The 19708-nt window shown below is 40.5% G+C and overlaps 1 protein-coding gene across 1 annotated transcript; it reads left to right on the top strand.

Moving 5' to 3' along the window:
* The first annotated feature begins 11912 nt into the window (after positions 1–11912).
* LOC134859466 (cathepsin Z-like) lies at positions 11913–14442 on the top strand. The gene is made up of 6 exons (XM_063875972.1): positions 11913–12071; positions 12678–12841; positions 13386–13565; positions 13656–13806; positions 13901–14063; positions 14175–14442. Exons 1-6 carry the CDS (start codon positions 11914–11916, stop codon positions 14313–14315), a joined length of 957 nt encoding a protein of 318 aa, XP_063732042.1. The 5' UTR covers position 11913; the 3' UTR covers positions 14316–14442.
* Positions 14443–19708: the final 5266 nt, after the last annotated feature.

The raw sequence follows: 19708 nt of genomic DNA, 5'->3' as shown, positions 1-19708 counted from the left end.
ATGCACTTTTTTATATATGGACAGCCATTGATCCAATCTACACTTCACAGACAGGCCAGTTTGAACATTGTAATCGAAGTGCATGCTTGGGTCACCTCAAAATTAAAGTAAAAGCCAATAGCAAAGCAGGTACACTATTACACAGAGCAGTATCAGTACCTGTATCTGGCCTCAGGGCTGGACATTAGGAGGAGCTGCAGCCCTCATTGCTCAGTATCCCTCTCCTTCTCCCTCTCTATGCGAGACAGATGTGTGATTGATACCCACCGTGCCGGGTGATACGCTGTTTCTAATTTTAGCCTCGCTCGCTGGGGAACTCTCGCAGCAACAGGTAAATTGGACGCCAAAGCCAGAGTCTATCTGTACTGTAAATAGGCAATGATAAATTATTCTCCATGACGGCCACAGATATGAATGATGTGCTGCTTACAGAGTGGCACACGCAATCTGTAAGAGCGGTGTATTTATGTAACTACATTGAATGCTCGCACTTCTGCACAAGCTCAACGATGTTTACGTTTATCCTTTTCTTACCGTGGCATTTAGAGGTGTTTGTGCAATGACACGGGAATCAGGTGAAGGTAATATTCATGCAGCGATTGACAAAGAACGAAATCAGTCATAAAAACATATAGACAACAAATACAGCCATGGCATTGAGAGATACCTATGTTCAGCTGCAACGTGAGCTCCTCTCCATCACTGTGAAGAAAGGGGAAGCTTTCACGCATATTGTTACAGATTGGTTAACGCTGTGAAATGGTTGAGGTTAACATAAGCAAACAAAAGTACTCTGTGAGGTTTAGGCAACAAAACATCTTTGTAAGGATTAGAAAACGATCATGGTTTGGGTTCAAATAACTACTACAGATGCAACGTCATGAAACTCGTATGTTAAAGTATGTCATCAGTTAGTTAAAATAACTTAACCAGGGAACAGCACCACTACCATCAACCCCTTCCTAATTTTAGCATATTTTCTCACTGTTTATAAAGGTTATAACGGTGCTTTAAGCAACAACAAATTATGCAGATGGTGTTAAATTGAAAAAAGCATGCAGACGCTACAGGACGTCTTGTGCGTCAGTATCAAGATGCCGACAGCCAATGCCTAAGCATCTGTGTTTGACACCCTTGGAGTGAGACTAGGTTGCTATTTGGTAGGTGATAACTGATAACGATAAAAATGGTTCCATCTTTGCAGGTCAAACATGCTGGAGCACAGAAAAACTGGTTAATTGGCTCCAACTTCATATATTCAACCCAACAAGTGAGATCATTTCTTCCTCAGGAAGTGCTCAACTATGACTAAAAGCCACTAAAGCTCCAACGAATGGATCATCTGATCACAGACTCACCTGGGTCAATAGTGGACACCCAGAATGAACCTGGAGACATCACACCTGCAGCATGGTCGATGCAGGCTTTGAGTCTTATGGCGTCTCCAAAGAAGTACAAAATCAATTAGATCATTACAGGAAGGGACGACAAAACACTTTCTTTCACACTATCTAAAAATAGATAGAAATGTCCTTTTTTTGAGACGGTATATATTTTTTGTTCTGGTCACAAAGCCAGGATGAAACTGGGTCATTTTAATAATTTGAATCTCATAAAAGTAACCAGGCCAGCCATCTAACAGGTACATGTAGGTCAGAGTCCATTTCGGCTCCCGTGTGGTTCTGACCGCCGCTTTCCCTCGACTGTCACTCGTGATTAATCTGCTAATGTCCACATGCAAATTCTCCAAATAGGCCTCCTCGGTGCCACTATGCGACTAATGGGTGTCAGCAGAGACTGTTTTGCGGAGTCATGCATATGTATGAGCTTGTATATTTAGCAGCCAAGTTGCTTTTGATCACCGGGAGGAGAATGAGTGGGCTGAGATGAATGGTGGTCCAAAGCTGGGCCACATTAGCTGCTGACCACCTGCCTTTCTTTCCAAGCAAAAACAACAGATGGGCCGAACAGACTGCAGCGCCACGTTACCACAATGTAAAGCAGGGAGGCACAGAGTATAGAAAACACTGTATAGTAAGACAAGAAAAGGGCTATGTGTTATAGTTCAGGATTACGGCAGTTCAAATATCAGACAGTTTACGTTCTAACTCAGCAGCTGCAGCTTTTTGACATGAATCAAAATTGTAAATATGTTTGTTGTCTTCTTAAAATCAGCTTGATTGATGCTCCTTGCTCCAATTTAGTACAAGAACATTAATCTAACTAAACACCAGAGCTGCTGATCCACCCCTGCCTCCATTGGTTAGTCAACTTGTGTTTTTGGGAGACTTTTGGACGTCAGGATTCAACAAAGTAACACAAACAAATGAACGGATCGAGGCAGCAGTAAAATAGAAACTCTGCCAGGTGAAATTACTTTTTTTTTTGTCAATGGAGTCTGGTAGCTTTGGCAGGAGTGTTCATCAATATGAGAGCTTTGGTTCCTTGTTATAAACAGTGTCTGTAGGAAAGGTAAAGCAGTGAAAATATTCTCAGTGTGGCTTACATATCCCTTTATATCCTCATATCCACTTTAATCCATTTAATTTGACATTCTGTTTAATCTTTTTCTGTTTTATTGGTTAGTATTTTTGTCTTTCCTGTCACTTACTTGAACCATTTTGTCTGCTGCACTATTTGACAACTTTTTCTGTGTTAAGTATATTGCATTTTTGTAAGACCCTGAAACTCAAGACTTTCATTGCCATACCATAAATGTAGCTATTGTGCAAAAATCTAACACAAATCCATCTTAAAATCTACATTTAAATAAAGTTAAAGTTACATTTTTCTGCTGCCCCTTTGCACAGCAGTACATTAACTTGCTCCTCTTCGTTAATTGTCTTTCTTTAAACTAGAGGAAAGCTGACCTTCATCTGGTGAAACACTGACATACTTCATAGCAGACCAGGTTTGTTTGTATTTATTACTTCTACTTTTTGAGTAAAAGTAGAACTACCTCTGTTTAGGAATACTCTCTTACAAGTAAAAGTCCTGCTATCAAAAAGTCCCAAAAGTAAAAGTACTAATTCTACAGATTGGTTCCATTTCTACAGTAAGGCATTACAAAGAGCTTTACAAAGGACTAAAAGCAATTTATATAGATGTTAAAGACAAAAACAGAACATTAAACAATGCTAAATAGAATAGAACAAGCAAGCAGGAGAATAAACAGATAAGTGCAATGTTAACAAAAGGCTGGCAAACAACAACATCTTAAGCCCTAATTTGCAAAGCGTTGTTTTATAAGAAAAGCTTTCACTTCATTTAGAATCACAAGCTGTCCTCACTTGCCACATATCATTATATACAAGTAGACATCTTTTTCTTTTTTTTGTGAGCGCAAGTTTGCAGTTAAGGGGAATAAAGGTAATCCAGCATGAAGGAACAGAATAATTTTCGCTATAAATGCATCGCTACCTTCATTAACTTGAAATTAAAATTTGGCACATATTCTCCATGTTTCTTTGCGAGTATCCAAACAGAAATAAGCTCCAGTGTTTCTGGGGACGCTGGGACACATCTGGTGCTGCTGTGTGCCGGTCAGGTATTTAGCAGATTGTACCAATGAAGAAATCTTTCGATTAGAACTAGGAAATTGCTTCTGTCAAGACCACTCAACAGGGCGAGATAGCTCTTGCTTGAAATGGGTCTCAATTTGAAAAAGAGGAGTAATCTAATGTGGCATCTTGATAGCATGTATCATGGAAAAGAAAGAAAGGAAATGTCCTGCTGCTAGAGCACTTAGTATTTCTTTGTGCGGAGTGCAGACGGTCTCCTAGTGTGGAAGAGAAGCCGTATACACTTTGTTCTGGATCACACCGAGCCAGATCGCGGCTATCCACCGATCATTCTGATTTACAAAATAAAATCAAAGCTTGCTCAGCTGCACCGTTTGGGGGAAAACTCATTATCACAGTAGAGCGGACGTAGCATGCACAAGCTCCAATTAGGACCCTTAAATGTTTAATAAGCAACAATCAATGTGCAGAATGAAGTCTCTAAAATGGGGCTTCACACTGAGTTAAAGGAACTGTAACTCTCTGTGGGTTACCTTTACCTTATGGAGGGAAAAAAACTCTTTTGTTGAGCACTCAGGCATTCCTTTGGTAACCATTTTAATGGCCAATGCCTCCTGGTCAAGAGGTGGGCGCTGAATGGACTAATTCTGCAGGATTAGTCCTCTGTGGTGGTGATCCAGCCAGCCAAACAAATGTGACCTTCTGGTGGAGAATCTGTGCGTGCACGACTTTACATTGACTCCATAGGAGGGGGCAGCTCAGTCAGGGGATTAGTGGAATCGACCACTCAGGCATAGACGGACGTTTTCAGATTCTTTTTCTTGACTTTGAAAGACTTCTTTAACAAAAATTACATCACAGGAGGAGGGGGAACCAGTGGCAACTCAAGCGAAATACCAGCCAAATGAGAAGAGGGGGGAAATTCAAAGAAAGGTAAGCCTATAGGCAGGAGAGCTAAGCAAACTCATAACATCCACAGTTTGTGCTCCGGGGATGTGTTTTCAGTCTCCATGGGCCTGAAAGAGAGTTCTGGGGGATGAATCCACAGAGAGGTGGACATGCTAGAGCTGGGATACACAAAACACAGGCTTCATGTGTGTCAGGTGACCTTTTGTTCCCAACAGGACTCAGTTCTGCAGGACTGCACAGCCAAGTAAACAGTAAATGTTTCAGAGGATGGCCCGGTGTATGCGCTTAAGTAGCGACTGACAGACGATACTTGAGGAAAGGCAATGCAGCTGCAGTGTCTGCTGCTACGTTTCACTGACTAACACAACATGATGGTGACTCATCCTGTGTGAAGTCCATGAAAGACTTTAGATTGTTTGTTTTAAACACATAGTGGTGAACCTTTTCTTGAAAAAAATCCTCTGACAAAAAATTAGTCACACCACTGTGGAGAGATGCCGTGCTATGTGCAATATACACACTATTAATGTTGTCCCTTACTGCTACCATATTACTTTATATACTTAAAGGGGCCCATTTATATGCTTTAATGTTCAAAAAGCTCTTTATTTGTTGCATACAGCACCTCTTTTCACCCTCCGTCTGAAACTACAGCCATGTCTGCTCTGATTGGTTAGCTGGCCGGCTCTGTTGTGATTGGCCCAGTACTTATAGATGTCCCTAATCTTATTTTTGCCTTCTCTTTGCTGTAACATTGTCCCGCAGTGGGGGAATAAAGGGTTTCTGATTCTGTGTCTGAAGTGGAGCCTTTTCTGAAGCATTTCAGTAACCAAACTGCTGGCACTTTCTTTTTTTTTTAGGGTGCTGGAGCCTAACAGATGGGGGCAGGGGTTGATGTGAATGATTGGGAGGAATGAAACTACATTGATTTTGACATCTACGCCTGGTGCATGAGTGCACATTGTATTTCCCTTCTGCACGGTTCTGTACGACTGAACAGTGCGCACCGTGAATCCCCTGAGCGCCGTGCATGGGGAGAGAGTCTTTAAACATAAACAAACCAATCAATAAACACAGCGAGCCCCGAGGTGCCGCTGCTGAGTGACTAATAAACAGAATAACAACGAGGGGCACAGAAAGAGGATCTCTGTCAGGATCTCAAACATCATTAACAGAAGAGCAACAGGAAGAGCTGCTCCGACTGTTTGATGGATACCTTTTCTCTAACACTACAGCGAGACTTCAGAGATACGAGGATGTCGAGAATTGTTGTTGCAGAGGAAATATGATTTCAAATCAGTGCTTACACTCTAACATTTCCTTCTAAGACACACAGGAAATTGCTATGCTGCTCAGACAGCACACCTGCACCACGGCGAGCATGGTGAATGAGTTATTTTAATATAGGAATATGTCAAGCTAGTTTTGATCTTAATTAGATTCGGGTGGGGATCAAAACCCACACAGTGGGAGAAAATCCTATTTTGCACTACTGTTAACCTTTACAGGGTAGAAAATGTGTGCAAAAATCTAAAGACTGAGTCAAAACTGCAACATTTGGCGAGCAATTATTTAAAAATAATTTGCAGAACATCAAAAAATAACCCAAATATCTTAAAGTATATGGTGACATTTTAATAAAAGTGGTGTTAGAGTATAAGCAAAAAGCTGTTTTGTAAAACGTATGGCGGGAAAGCCACATACAGATTTGACTTGAATAAAAAAGTCATATATTGCATCTGCACCTCATGGTCATAAAGAGATATGAGGCAAAATATACTGTGAAGCGCTGAAGGAGTAACCTTTAAACTGATGCTGTAATCAATATGTTGAAGCCTTATGGTTATTTTAATCGTTGTCTATGGTATTTAATCTGTTTTTTATGAGATACCTTTGTAGCATGATTGTCTGTCTTCCTGCCATCAATGTTTTTCATGCATTATGGTTAGAAGATGACATGTGACCCTTGATAGTTCAACTCTACAGCGCTGAATAAAACCTGTGGGATTCTCTATCCCTTCAGACATGCACACGTGGTGGACTTGACCCAAGTATTCCAGCTCTTGTACTGTTGTACAATTACACAATATGTATTTTGAACCACCAATTAGTCTGCCTTTCTATTGTGTTATATTCTAAGTGTTTAAGTTTTCAGATCCACAACCGGAGGTGGGAGAAGAACTCAGATCTTGTACTTGAGTAAAGTAGAAGTAGCAGAGTGTAGGAATACTCTGTCACAGTAAAAGTCCTGCATTCAAAATGTTCCTCCAGTGAAAGTAGAAAGTACTCTCATCAAAATGTACTTAAAGTAGCGACAGCAAAAGTAGTCATTGTTTGATTGGTCCATTTCAGAATAATATCTCTGATATGTTTTATAATGATTGATCATTAAAGTGTTCTCAGAGCTGGTAAAGGTGCAGCTAGTTTGAATGGCTTTGTATACTGCAGGGTGGCTTGTGAACTTACTCCAGGTGGACTAAAGTCTGATTTAAGGGCTGATTATATTTACCATCATTAAACCTAATCTGTAAAGTAACTAAAGGTATTACAAACATATAGTGGAGCAAAAGTGCACCATTTAACTCTGAACTGTAGTGGAGTAGAAGTACAAGATAACATAAAATGGAAATCCTCAAGTTAAGTACAAGTACCTCAAAATTCTACTTCAGTACAGTACTTGTACTAACTTAGTAGATCTACTTAGTTACTTTGCAGCCTTTTTAGATGGCCATGTGAAAGGGCTACAACTCTCAATCAGCACCACAGTGCCACCACCAAACGTATATTCAATATTAAAAGTAGATGCTCATAAAACTTCAAACTATCCTGAAAACAAGGCCTACCCGACGACGAATAAGGACTAAGAACTTTCGTGCAAAGATGAGCTCCTGTAGCTGAGCAGTGAAGGAATAGTTGAATAAATCCAAAATCTGAAGACTGGTATCATTTGGTTCATCATTCTTTATAAAGCTGATATCTGTACTCCAGATTTTAGTATCTACTTTAAGTTAATTATTGCTGTCTGACCACCTGGATGCCTTTGATTTAACATGAGTTCCCTCACTCTTCCTCCCCGGTCTCCCCCTCTCTTCTCAGCAACCACAGGGGCTGTTAACATTATCGGCTTTATGACACGACTGCTAAAGATCACCGGGATTCCTCCGAGCCCCCATTCCTCAGGTTTAAGTCCTCCGAACATATTCTAATGCCCTCTCTATTAAAAGGCATTTATGACTGCGCTGACTGAAATGAACTTAACAAGTCTGTCATCGCTGCAGCTTTGTGAGCGCCGGTTGAGCCGATCGAATGTGAAATGGCTCGCCAGGCGACGAAACCCCCGACAGTGATCTGTGAGACGGAGGGATTTGGTCCGGGTGGACAGGTGGTTCCAGTGGAGAGGCAGGAGCTCGGTACAGAGCCTTTGAAAACTCCTCAACTGGAAAATGTGCCGCTTTTCAGACGACAACAGGTCTACACTGCAAACAGAGTCATTTAGTCTCTAGTGCAGGGCCTTACAACTTAGTGTGGAGCTGATAAGCCTATGAGCTTTACAGTTAAAACACGAAGAAGGACTGCTCTTCTTTATAAAGTACATTTCCAAAACACCGAATATAAAAAAAGATACAATAATTTCAAGTTGTCATACATAAACAGAAACCAAAGGGTTAATCTGGGCGTTGTGCATCATAGTAAAGTTAATTCCCCTCATAATTACATCAGAGTTCAAGGTTATTTTTCTATTTAATTTCATTGCATGTTCTTTTCAGACAATGTCACCTTGCTGTAGGTTAAATTACACCGAGACAAATACAGTTATCCTAGATTTAATGTTGTTTGTCTACACGCGTAACATAATGTACAATCTGTTGCAAAGTCTACAGCAATAAAGTCACTTTGGATTTCTTAGGCCATGCAGTTCGAAAGTGCTGCAGGTGATTTTCAACCAATAAAATATAAGTTTGCAGCTTGAAAAAATATGCAAAACCTTTGAAATAAATAGTGTTGGTCTGGGAGATTCCCATGCATGTTGGTGTCACTTAAAGGTGCCATAGAAAGCATCTATTTGGTGTTCAAAATGTCCAGATGTGGTTTTACAGGCCCATTTACAACCCTATGATTTCGTCCTATAATGAAACGAGCTGAGTTGCCTTATTTGGGCGCTCATTTAAATAATTATGGCGAGCTCGGGTCCGATTGGCTGGTTTACAAGGAGCAATCCATGGCTGCCTCAGAGCCCACAGAAGGAAGTGAAGTTTTTGAAACTGTGAGAGATGAACCATGGAGCCTTTATCGGAGGAGGAAACCGATGAATTTGAAGAACAGCCAGTTGGTCGGAGATTGGAGAGCAACCTTACAGAGTGGTGAATGTTAGTGTTAGTGTTTCCAGCAGCTGGTGTATGCAAATGATGGGGCTGGACTACCGTGTGTGAGGAAACACACAGGGATTGTTGTAATTCGCCCGTTTTACCGCTGTGATATGCATATTCATGATTTGCACGTGAAGGAGGAGACAATGGTGTTTGAGGTTCATGGTTTGTCAGCTCAATGTACTGTACTCTCCTTATTCAACTATGCCAAGGTAAGTACAGTTTTCCATTCTATGGCACCTTTAATGTTTCTTATCTGCTTAATGGTGACCTTGATGTTATGCATCAATTAAATGTATTAAGAACAGGTTTATAATCTGCCAGTAATAAAGGTATGAAGCCCTTTTAGTGTATGGAACGTTAATGCTAAACGTACCTTTTAACACTTTGAGGGGTCTCAAAAGTGCTATATAAAGTCCATTTACCTAAATTAAAACCACTCAAAACAAGCAATTTGGGAGAAAAGGTTAAATACATGCAGGTGTATGTATGGAAAACTAAATATAACACAGGTAAAATAACAAGTTTCATTACAGTTATTCTAAATCTGACCCTTTAAATACTGAAAGCTTCACCTGTTTCTCTTTTCTATTAAAACTGTGTATGATTTGGGATTTTTTTGGACTTGAGCTGCCCGTGAATCCATGCCTGTCCACTGAGTGAAGGGCCAGTTATCTGATGTTCACTCCTTTGTGACAGCTGACAGGTGAGAGCAGGATGTGTGAGGACGAGATATCTTCCTGAGGAAATGCCAGAGAAACCGACCTGTGAGTTTCACTGGGATCAGTGAACACGGTTATTATGTACCCCCCCCGCGCACGCACACGCACACGCACGCCTGCACACACACAGGCATGCCTGCACACACACACACACACATCAATATTCCGGCTTGCGAGTGCACAAATGATGTTGTGGAAGTTAATGAGGAAGGGGACACGCTCATGAAGGCAGCTAATGATGCCAATCATGGAAATATCGCACTGATAGCCCTCGTAACAAGCCATCATGTCAGTTAATGTGTCATCAAATAACGGGTTTGTTTTTTTTTCCATGTGGAGCACTTCCTGTTTTAAGCGAAATGAACCAATCACAAGCAAGAGCAGAATAAAAACATACGAGACATAAAGGTGAAGGAAAGGCCTGATGTTGGTGTTAAGGTGCATTATTTCATGCACATGAAGCATATTTTAGATAATTTCTCAGCTATATTTATATTTATTTTACAAAGTGTGTGTATTTGAGTAAAAACCTTGTGCCAGAAGCAGCCTTGTTAAGTTTTTTTTCAAGCAAAACATATACACTGAACTTTTCCAGTTTCATTAAGGAGCTTTGTGAACCCTCAATTAAAATGTAAAACGAAATGAAGGACATCCTATACAGATTTTTTGTCTCGTGCAATAATTCCGTGTGATGCACCATATGAAATGTTCACAAAAGAACATTTGATCGTTATATTTTTAGATAAGAATAGGAGAGAATTACTTAAAAAAAAGATGTCTGCTAGTTGCAGTTTCAAGCTTTCACTTTAACCACCAGTATCGAGCAGAATTAGCTAAGATACATCAGCTCATCAATCATGTCAAAGGGTAAATAATTGAAATATTGAACAGGAAATGCTCTCATTGTCCCGGTAAAAATCTCTAAACCCTTCATTCCAAATCCAATGTATGAATCCACCTCTTAACAGCATCAGCTCATCTGATTTCCATCAGATTTTGGGACCTAGCTGCAGGGATTTGCTCACATTCAGCCAAGAGAGCATCAGCGAGGTCCAACTCTGATGGACTATAAAGTCTGTCTCACAACCAAATGAGTTTAGTTCAGGGCTTGTGAAGGCCAGTGGCATTGGAAGCACACTACTGTCTAAAATATCAATGTTTACTGGAGGAAAAACATTTCCCTTTACTGGAGGTAAGAGGCTCAAACAATGCAAAGTCAGTACTCTATCATGATGAGAGGACATTTAACTCTAACTTTAAAGACAGAGAAAGAGAAATATGAATAACATATATTAGTGAACGGGAAGAAAGATAAATATTAATTGGAAGCATCTTATTAAAACTTATTGCTGGCTTTGCTTTCCAGCTCACTGGCTGCCTTTAATATCATTTACCATCCTCCAGCTGATTGCAAATCTGGGATCTGGTTTCCCCTTCTATATCTAAATATTAATAGTCTCCATTACACGAAAATTACTTTCATCTCCGACTCACATGGAGGGATTAGATTTTAATCAAGGCATTAAATATGGCTTTCTATTCCTGCAGATGGGAGAGGATGGCAGGCAGTCAATTAGCATCATGCTCTGTTTGCAGCCTCGCAGTGAAACCTGATACGGGCTTTGTTATCACACAAGCTGCAGGAGCATAAACAAAAAGAGGAAGAGAAATCTGGAAACATAATGATGAGCTTCTGTCAAGCATCAATGCATCAATATTACTTGAAAACATGAGAAAATGTTTTTGAAGATTAAAGCATGAGAAAACGTCCCAGTAGAGGAAAAAAATACGAATATAAAACCTGAAAATAAGCATAATAGGGAAACTCACTTTGCAGCAGCCATTAAATCTACAACAGACAGTATAATTATAGATAAATGTGTTAAATATAGTGAAAAAAACATCTAAAACCAGAAACCAATCATCAAATTCTAATTAACAGCATTGCTAAAAACAAATGAATGTGTTAGATGCAGTTTAAGCCTTTCCTCTGCTTCTAGTGAACTGCTTTATTGTATGTAATGCAGCTGTTGCTTTAAGACGATATTTCTTTCCTCACTTTCTTGCCTTTTTAATATTACAAGAGTTAAATCAAGAGGTTAAATTATTCAAGCGATTAAAGATCCTGATCCTTAATAACATGCTATTTCAAAATCATATATTCTTCAGCCTTAAAGATTTAAATCATTGGGGGTATTAATGGTAATTGAGCTGCTGAATCAAAAGTATATCATATCAGTTCATTATTCTGCAGCTGATCTGATCCCCTGAATGTGTTCCTCCACTCGAACCTGCAGACAGACTCCAGGTGAGATCAATAAACTCTGATTGGCTTAACGACTCGCAGCAGGTGCTCGCCTCTCTCTCTGGGGGTTTAAAGGACAAACCAAAGTGATGTGCAGCATGTTGTTTGATGCTCTGAAGCGCAACATGGCTCAGTTTGTCGTTGTTGCTGTCCTGCTCATGAGTCTCATTGTTTCAGCTAAACATTTTTTCAGAGAGACGTCGAGTTGTTACCAGCCAGTGCCGAGGGAACCGGACTTTGGGGTGAAGTAAGTGGCCTTTTTGGCTTTTAGATTTCTGTCGTCACCCGTTATGTCTTTTGGTTGGAGTCTCAAGGAACTCTTAATATAAGTACTGAAATTAATTTCCAATTTTAAAGAATATTGGACAGGTTTATAAACTTGTTTGATGTCTTGATAGGTATAACCCTCCCATATGCTGTTTCCAAGTTATATTTAACCCACTGCTTGTGCAAAATGACCACCTAATGCTGCCGTAAAAGGCATTTCACAGGTTTTGGTAGGTAGGTAATTTTAGGTGACAGATGGTTTGAGTTAAACTTTTTGCCAGTGACGGTTCTGGGAAAGTATGCTTTGCAAAGTTAACTTTACACAAATGATCTTGTAGTTAATACAATAAGAATAAAGTTCTCTTCGTTCCAACTCTGTGGTTTGCCTGCCCTGTTATTAAGTCATTTTCTCTGACTTGATTTAAAGCCATTCGTGAGTTTGGCTAGCTCGGCTTCATTTTAGAAAAGGTTGATGCATCCAAACTTGACCGTTCCTCTGGCTGTTCTTTTTGCCTCACCACAATAACCCTTCCAAAACCACTGAACCTGCTCCTAATATTTCTGCCTGTTATCCCGTCTCCTACAGAACTGCTGCTCGTGCAAGTGAACTTCTAAACCTCGGTCAGCTGCCCAAGTCCTGGGACTGGAGGAACGTAAATGGCGTCAACTACGTCTCCACCACCCGGAACCAGCACATCCCCCAGTACTGCGGATCCTGCTGGGCTCATGGCAGCACCAGTGCAATGGCAGGTGAGATGTCCCCTCTCTTTCAGCTCGTTAAAGCCAATAGGAAACTCTAGCTGAATTTCCTCCTGATGGTATTCAATGGCAAAGCATAAGCAAGATGTCATTTACTTTAAAAACTATAACCACTTCTTTGATAACTGTTACTCTGGATTATCAACTTGTGCTTTCAACATTTAATTGGGTCCCTTTTTAGGTTGGTCTCTTTACAAATATAATGTTTTGGTTAAAACAATGTTTTTGCAAATAATGCACTTTTTAAAAAGACTTCCACACAGTTTAAGATTAACAGAATGGCTGCACATTTGGGAAATGGCAAGTTGTCAAGAGTAGGCTTAGACCCAAAAACCCTTAAATGTCTTCATGGTGGATTTATTTCCTGGTTCTTCTACATGTTTATTGCAGCCAAACGAGAGCAACAACATGAATCCCTGTCTGTATATGTCTAAAGCTACTTGGACCTCCTCAAGCCTAGACCTGACCTTGCTCTAGTCTTACGTGAGCACTGTTCTTTTGTGATTGACACTATTTTCTCTGCCCCTCGGTGTAGATCGCATCAACATTAAGAGGAAAGGCGCCTGGCCGTCTGCTTATCTGTCCGTCCAACACGTGGTGAACTGCGCTGACGCTGGCACCTGTCACGGAGGGGACCACGGAGGGGTGTGGGAGTACGCTCACAAACACGGCATCCCTGACGAGACCTGCAACAATTACCAGGCAATTGACCAGAGTAAGAACACCAAAAACGATATGCACTTATGAATGTTCCTCCAAAAGCTGTTTAAGAGTTGTATATTATGCATTTCCTTTCTTTCATCAGAATGCAAGCCCTTCAATGAATGTGGGACTTGCACAACCTTCACGGTGTGCAACATCGTGCAGAACTACACTCTGTGGAAAGTAGGCGACTTTGGAGTAGTCAGTGGGCGTGAGGACATGATGGCAGAAATCTACACTGGAGGACCCATCAGGTTGAACTTAACACCTGTTAGGAAAGCCTAGTGACTGCTGTAAATGACAAACTAATTTCCTAAAAAAAGATAACTTGAATCTTCCTTCCCTCAGCTGTGGAATCATGGCCACGGAAACCCTGGACGTATACAGCGGAGGACTGTACACCGAGTATGTTGAGACCCCATCCATCAACCACATTGTGTCTGTGGCAGGCTGGACGGTGGAGAACGGCACCGAGTACTGGATTGTCCGCAACTCCTGGGGCGAGCCATGGGTGAGTCACAACATTTGAAAGGGCTTTGGTTACTTAAACTTGGTAATTAAAAGGACATGCATGTGATGCACTTAATTTAATGTCCAAATAACCTGATATTTCTCTCGTTAGGGTGAGAAGGGCTGGCTCAAGATTGTGACCAGTGCCTACAAAGGAGGAAGTGGAAGCAAGTACAACCTGGCTTTAGAGGAAGACTGCATGTATGGAGACGTGATTGTACCCTTAAGCTACGAAGAAAGCCAAGGACAGTAATGCAACTTAATCCTCATTATAGGAACCCTGAGTTTTTCTCTGTTGGTCGATTCCTTTGCTAACTGGACTTGTCATGCGAGGGATTTTGTTTAAACTAGTGAAATAAAAATATTGTGCTCCAACTTTATCTGGTGGATTTGTGCTTTTGTGGAAAACATTTAAAATGGACTTTATTTCCCTCTGGAGTGAAATTCAAAAGATTTAGGCTTATTGTTTTACTTTATTTTAACCATGGCAAAGGAATCAATACCACAGCAAGTTTTGGCAACTTATTGAGAGTTTTTCTGAAACCGTTTGGATGCAAAACTCTGCAAACTCAAAGGCAGGAGACTTCTGACACATGGGTCTTTTTTAAATGGCCACTAAGTCTTTCATTTAAACCCTTGACTTTGAACTTGGTAACTTTGTCAGGCAGGTTGTATCTACCTAAGCCCCAAGCTGAAGGTAACTATTTTGAAAAGCTGAGTATGTAGCCTTTAACAGTCCCAAAACTAGAAAAATATGGTGTTACATTTAGGAAAAAGACAAATGGGGTATCTTTGAGTTTGTGGTAAGGGGGTGGGCTCATGTCTGCCTACATTTTTTTGGGGTGAACAATTCCTTAAGGATTGCTACACCTGAGATCACATGCCCCACAAACCTAGATATTTAACATTCCCGTCCTATGCACAATGACAGGCACTGCATTTGTAGTATTTGCTAAAAAGTGGGGAAATTAACTTCACATCTCGAGCGGAAATGTTTGGAGAATTTCTCAGGGGAGATTTCTAGTACTGACTCTAATGTATTCTTCGGTTTCGATTCAACTCATGTACCCTCATTTACTTGCATGTCTAGATGTGCATGTAGATTGATAAGGGCAGGTTATAGGGGGTGTAAATGCTAAACTGTCAATGCTTTAGAGCCCTACACTGACAGCTATTGTTCCAGGAGAGTTATGAATGACATGCAACAGCCCTCCTGTTACCTTGAGACGACTGAAAGCTGGATGACATTTGTTGTTCTACATCTCGCAGCTTGATAAACAGACCCACCTCATATTGACTGGCATGCTTTATTAGTTTCCATTCTTTCATGCTGCTGGAGTTGCATTCAGTTTAATCACCAGTTATCTGCAGTGGCACACGTAATGGTACAATAGCATCCTCCGAGTTCATGTGCAATTACAAAGAGCCCATTTTCTTGCCGTTCATCTGTGGAACAAAAGAAAACTGAGCACTTAGATATTTGGTTCAGGGGACACAACAATAATAAAAATGCATAAACACAAGCTGCTGTGCTCGGCTGCTGATATGGAAATGTTTCCCATTAACCGCACTTCCCATTCAGCATCTCCAGGGAGAACAAAGGATAATCAAACCTTATGCAGCACTGTTAACTTGAAGCCTCCAAACCCATGCAAACCTTAAGCCTATAAAGCTGTGGCGTGTCCAAGCAGAGGCCCACTGTGAAAACAAATATTAGACATAATTTGGTTGCTCAATAATACGCCATCAAGCATCCACCCTCGAGCAATTTTTCACGTGAAATCAAATTTGTGCTCTGATTAAATTTCCTGCATGTTTTCTCATTTGCATAATCACAAACAGAGCTCTAATGGATGTGAATGAAAACACATGGTAATCTTTGGGACTCAAAAAGGAGAACGTGATCGGGAGTAAAAGTAGGTATGGATAATGCATGTGAGCCATTTTCATACTGAGTGATTCAGCATTCATCTTCATTAGAGCGAGCGATCGATACGGCAAAATAGATCTTTCAGCAATTCCTGCAAATCCATTATGTATTGTTTTGTGATCAATATGTACCTCTGTAAACATGTCGCAGGGGGTGGTTGTAATATGAAGAGAGTATTATGATCCTTTGCGGGTGCAGGGGTCTGGATTATGAGCTTGGAGGGAATATCTACTTGTGTAATATCTTTTAGAAAGGCATCGTAATGACTTATCCATGGCAGCAGTGTATGCACAAACCTGTATGTGTGTTGTTTGTGTAATCCTTCCCAATGTTTTCACCTCTCCAAGGCCACTGCTGAAATGTGCCTCATGAAATAAGCAACAGATTGAAGCCAGCCACAGAACACATTCTGGTATTTCACAGAAAAATGTGTTCTCCAATTCTGCCTAAGAGGTAACAGACACAATATCTTATGCTAGTGATTCAAAACATGCCCAAATGATGCATTTAAATTATTACTATCAGTATGAGCAGATGCAATAAGGTTGAAAAAAAAGGCTTCTGATTTCTTCATGCATTTTACACCATCATCAATCTTTCATTTATCGTGTCAAATATGGAGTGAGTTTCACCCCAAATGCATCACATTTTGTTCTTTCTGCCACAAAACAAGGCCTGGATCACAGCGCAGATGTATTTATGATTGTAATCATAATGTATGAAGCAGATTAGCTCTACGGGATGGTATAAATCAAACATTATCATACCCCTAACTTCAGTGAAAAGGCATGCCAGGGCTGATTTGCATTGCATAATACATCTTGCACACAAAAATGTTAAAGAGAAGTCTCACATTGCTAATGAGCCCACGCTGGAAATTTGATGTGGTGATTAAAAACAAAGTGACTTCCTCAGCAGCCGCCACTTTTCCTGATGATCTGTGGTTTTTTTTCCCCCATCAAGAAAAAAACACTTACACAACAATCACTTAGTCCGCGTGATTCCCAAATCGATTTACAGGCCAACGCTCCCCGCTGATGTTATGCATCATTCCCCTGCTAATCTCACTTCCTTGTCCAATATATACTCACACCACCTCGAGGCGGCCGCAGAATTAGCTTTAGTTAATGGATGAGTATTAATCCCTCTTAGTCACAACAAAATTAAGAAATAATACGGCCATGAATATTTCAGTTGCTCTGCAGCAACACAGGAATCCGCTCGCACAATCTGCCCCGGCTTGCAAAAAAAGAATTGGCGATTACATACATTATTAATGCCTCATCATAAAATTCATATTTTGCACCAGCTCCAGAGTAAAAATCCAATGAGCAGCCAATACTATTTCAAACTAACTTGCAGAACCTACAGAGAGGAATGGCCTCTAAAAGCCATCGGACCGTGCTTCTGTTCTGCCTCTATCACTCTGTCTCCTAAAGGTAGCGCGTTCTTATTAGATCCCTTAAAAATAGATGTGAAGCTTTTCAAGTCAGTGAGTTCTCACAGCCTCCCCCTGGAAGTTTTAATTAGAACACCAGTCACTCGTGTTATCATTGTTTCAAGAGGGCCGCTTCCACATTCCTGAGCTGCCCACTTCATCACAGGATCAGAGGCCCGCAGAGAGCGCACTGTTTACCGCCTCATATTCCCCCTGGAGAATCACAATCTGGATCACTTCTATCACTGCAGGAGAGTCACTGTGCTGCATGGTGATTGACAGGATACTTGTGGGGCTATATATTGCAAATGTAGATGCTTAGAGACTTTCCTTCTGATGAAAACATATGGTGCAAGAGCAGCAGCTTTACAGATGTACAGAAACAGATGAGGTCTCCTGCCGCCATATCAACCATATCCGAGACACTGAATGTGATGTTGTTTCACACTGATTCATAACAATCCACTCGCTTCAATGAGACTATATGCAAAGGTTAGTAACCTGCAGGAGAAGGTTTTTCTTTATATCTCTCTCGCAACCCCATACAGTAGATGTGTGTTTTTACAGTGTGGAAAGCAAACATCAAGATGTGGCCTTTAGACATGGAAACAACTTAAATGGTTTTCTTGGGTAGGAACCTCTCTCTCAAAGATTACTGGGTAACTTTTCTAACAATACCACAATAAGCTATATTAGAATAGACTGAGAATACAGTAAGTCCTGCAACATCCCCTTCTTCACATTTCTGATGACATATGTTATAGTAAGTGTTGTTTCTTTATTGTATCATTTAAGTGCATCTTTCAGGTTGAAATAAAAGCAAGCATTAATATAAAACCATCCTTATCCTTTAACTTTTTAGCAAAGAAAAGGTCCCTTGACTAGCTAACTTGACAGTATGTTGTGCAGAGGGAAAATAAGTACTCAGATTTTATACTTTAGTTTAACTAGAAATACTAAATGATACAAAGTAAATCAATGTCCACATGAACATTTCACTTAAAGGGATAGTCCGGCGAAAAATGACCCCAGGATCTTTTTCTGCCTGAAAACTGATCAAATAAGCCAAATTTTCGTTCATCAACCAGTATAGAGCTTGCCCGGAGCAACCGGGAGCAATGCTAATAGCCCAAATGGCTTACAGTGCATTTGATCGGGGCAGTGCGCAGAATGCTTCCAAAACGGCATTTTTTAACCCCTGATATTGCTCGAAATAGCACCAAACCTGTGCAGTAGCATGACTAGGGTCCCTACACATAAAACGGAGCACCAACAACGTAGTTTGCAAACCCAAAGTTTATTAAAAAGACTCACTAACTGCCCCCCATTCCAGCTTTTCTCCTAGGAAAGTCCACATAAATCGATTATCGAATGCATTGCAAAAGAAAGGAGCGCATTGAAGATTTGTTCCAGAAAAACACAAATACTTTTTTGTTTGTTTATACTTCATTTGGCAACTCCTTTCATTTCCGTGTCAACACTCACTAGATATGAATTTCCATGGAATTATACATTCCAAAACATTCCTCCTTGAACTGAACTCCGGTGCATTCGATAATCGGTTTATGTGACTTTCCTAGGAGAGGAGCTGGAATGGGGGGCAGTTGGTGAGTCTTGTAAAACAGTTCTTTTTAATAAACTTTGGGTTTGCAAACTACGTTGTTGGTGCTCCGTTTTATGTGTAGGGACCCTAGTCATGCTACTGCACAGGTTTGGTGCTATTTCGAGCAATATTAGTGGTTAAAAAATGCCGTTTCGGCGGCGTTCTGCGCACTGCCCCGATCGAATGCACTGTAAGCCATTTGGGCTATTAGCGTTGCTCCCGGTTTCTCCGGGCAAGCTCTATACTGGTTGATGAATGAAAAGAACTCTGTGGAGGGCTCATTTGATCAGATTTCAGGCAGAAAAAGACCCTGGGGTCAATTTTCGCCGGACTATCCCTTTAAGTTCCAAAATTGCATGTACTGTGGAGCTAATGTTAACTACTCTATACTGCTGCTGGATATATGAAAGCTATAATTATATGTCAAAATGTATTTATTACTTAATGTTTATTTCTATTAATAATCTCAAAATGTAGAGTAACTAAAGCTGCCAGACAGATATGCTTCCAACATCTAGTAAAGTAGAAGCATTATGTGAAAGGATTCAGTTAAAGTACCTCAAAATTGTACTTAAGTACAGTAGTGGGGGTACTTCATTACATTTCACCACTGGTTCTGTGGATTAACCTGATTTAATACCATGCTAATGTTTTAATATGCAAGTACTGCTAGTG

Source organism: Eleginops maclovinus, chromosome 23, assembly GCF_036324505.1.
Source record: "Eleginops maclovinus isolate JMC-PN-2008 ecotype Puerto Natales chromosome 23, JC_Emac_rtc_rv5, whole genome shotgun sequence".
NCBI classification, from domain to species: Eukaryota; Metazoa; Chordata; class Actinopteri; order Perciformes; family Eleginopidae; genus Eleginops; species Eleginops maclovinus.
Note: the sequence above shows the minus strand (reverse complement) of the source record. Positions and strands in the feature narration are given on the sequence as shown.

What these genes read in the sequence shown, in the direction of transcription:
- LOC134859466 (XM_063875972.1), top strand. Translation starts at nt 11,914, where the DNA reads ATGTGCAGCATGTTGTTTGATGCTCTGAAGCGCAACATGGCTCAGTTT. An exon ending in GAACCGGACTTTGGGGTGAA is followed by an intron (nt 12,072 to 12,677) that starts GTAAGTGGCCTT and finishes CGTCTCCTACAG; the next exon opens with AACTGCTGCTCGTGCAAGTG. An exon ending in TACACTGGAGGACCCATCAG is followed by an intron (nt 13,807 to 13,900) that starts GTTGAACTTAAC and finishes TCCTTCCCTCAG; the next exon opens with CTGTGGAATCATGGCCACGG.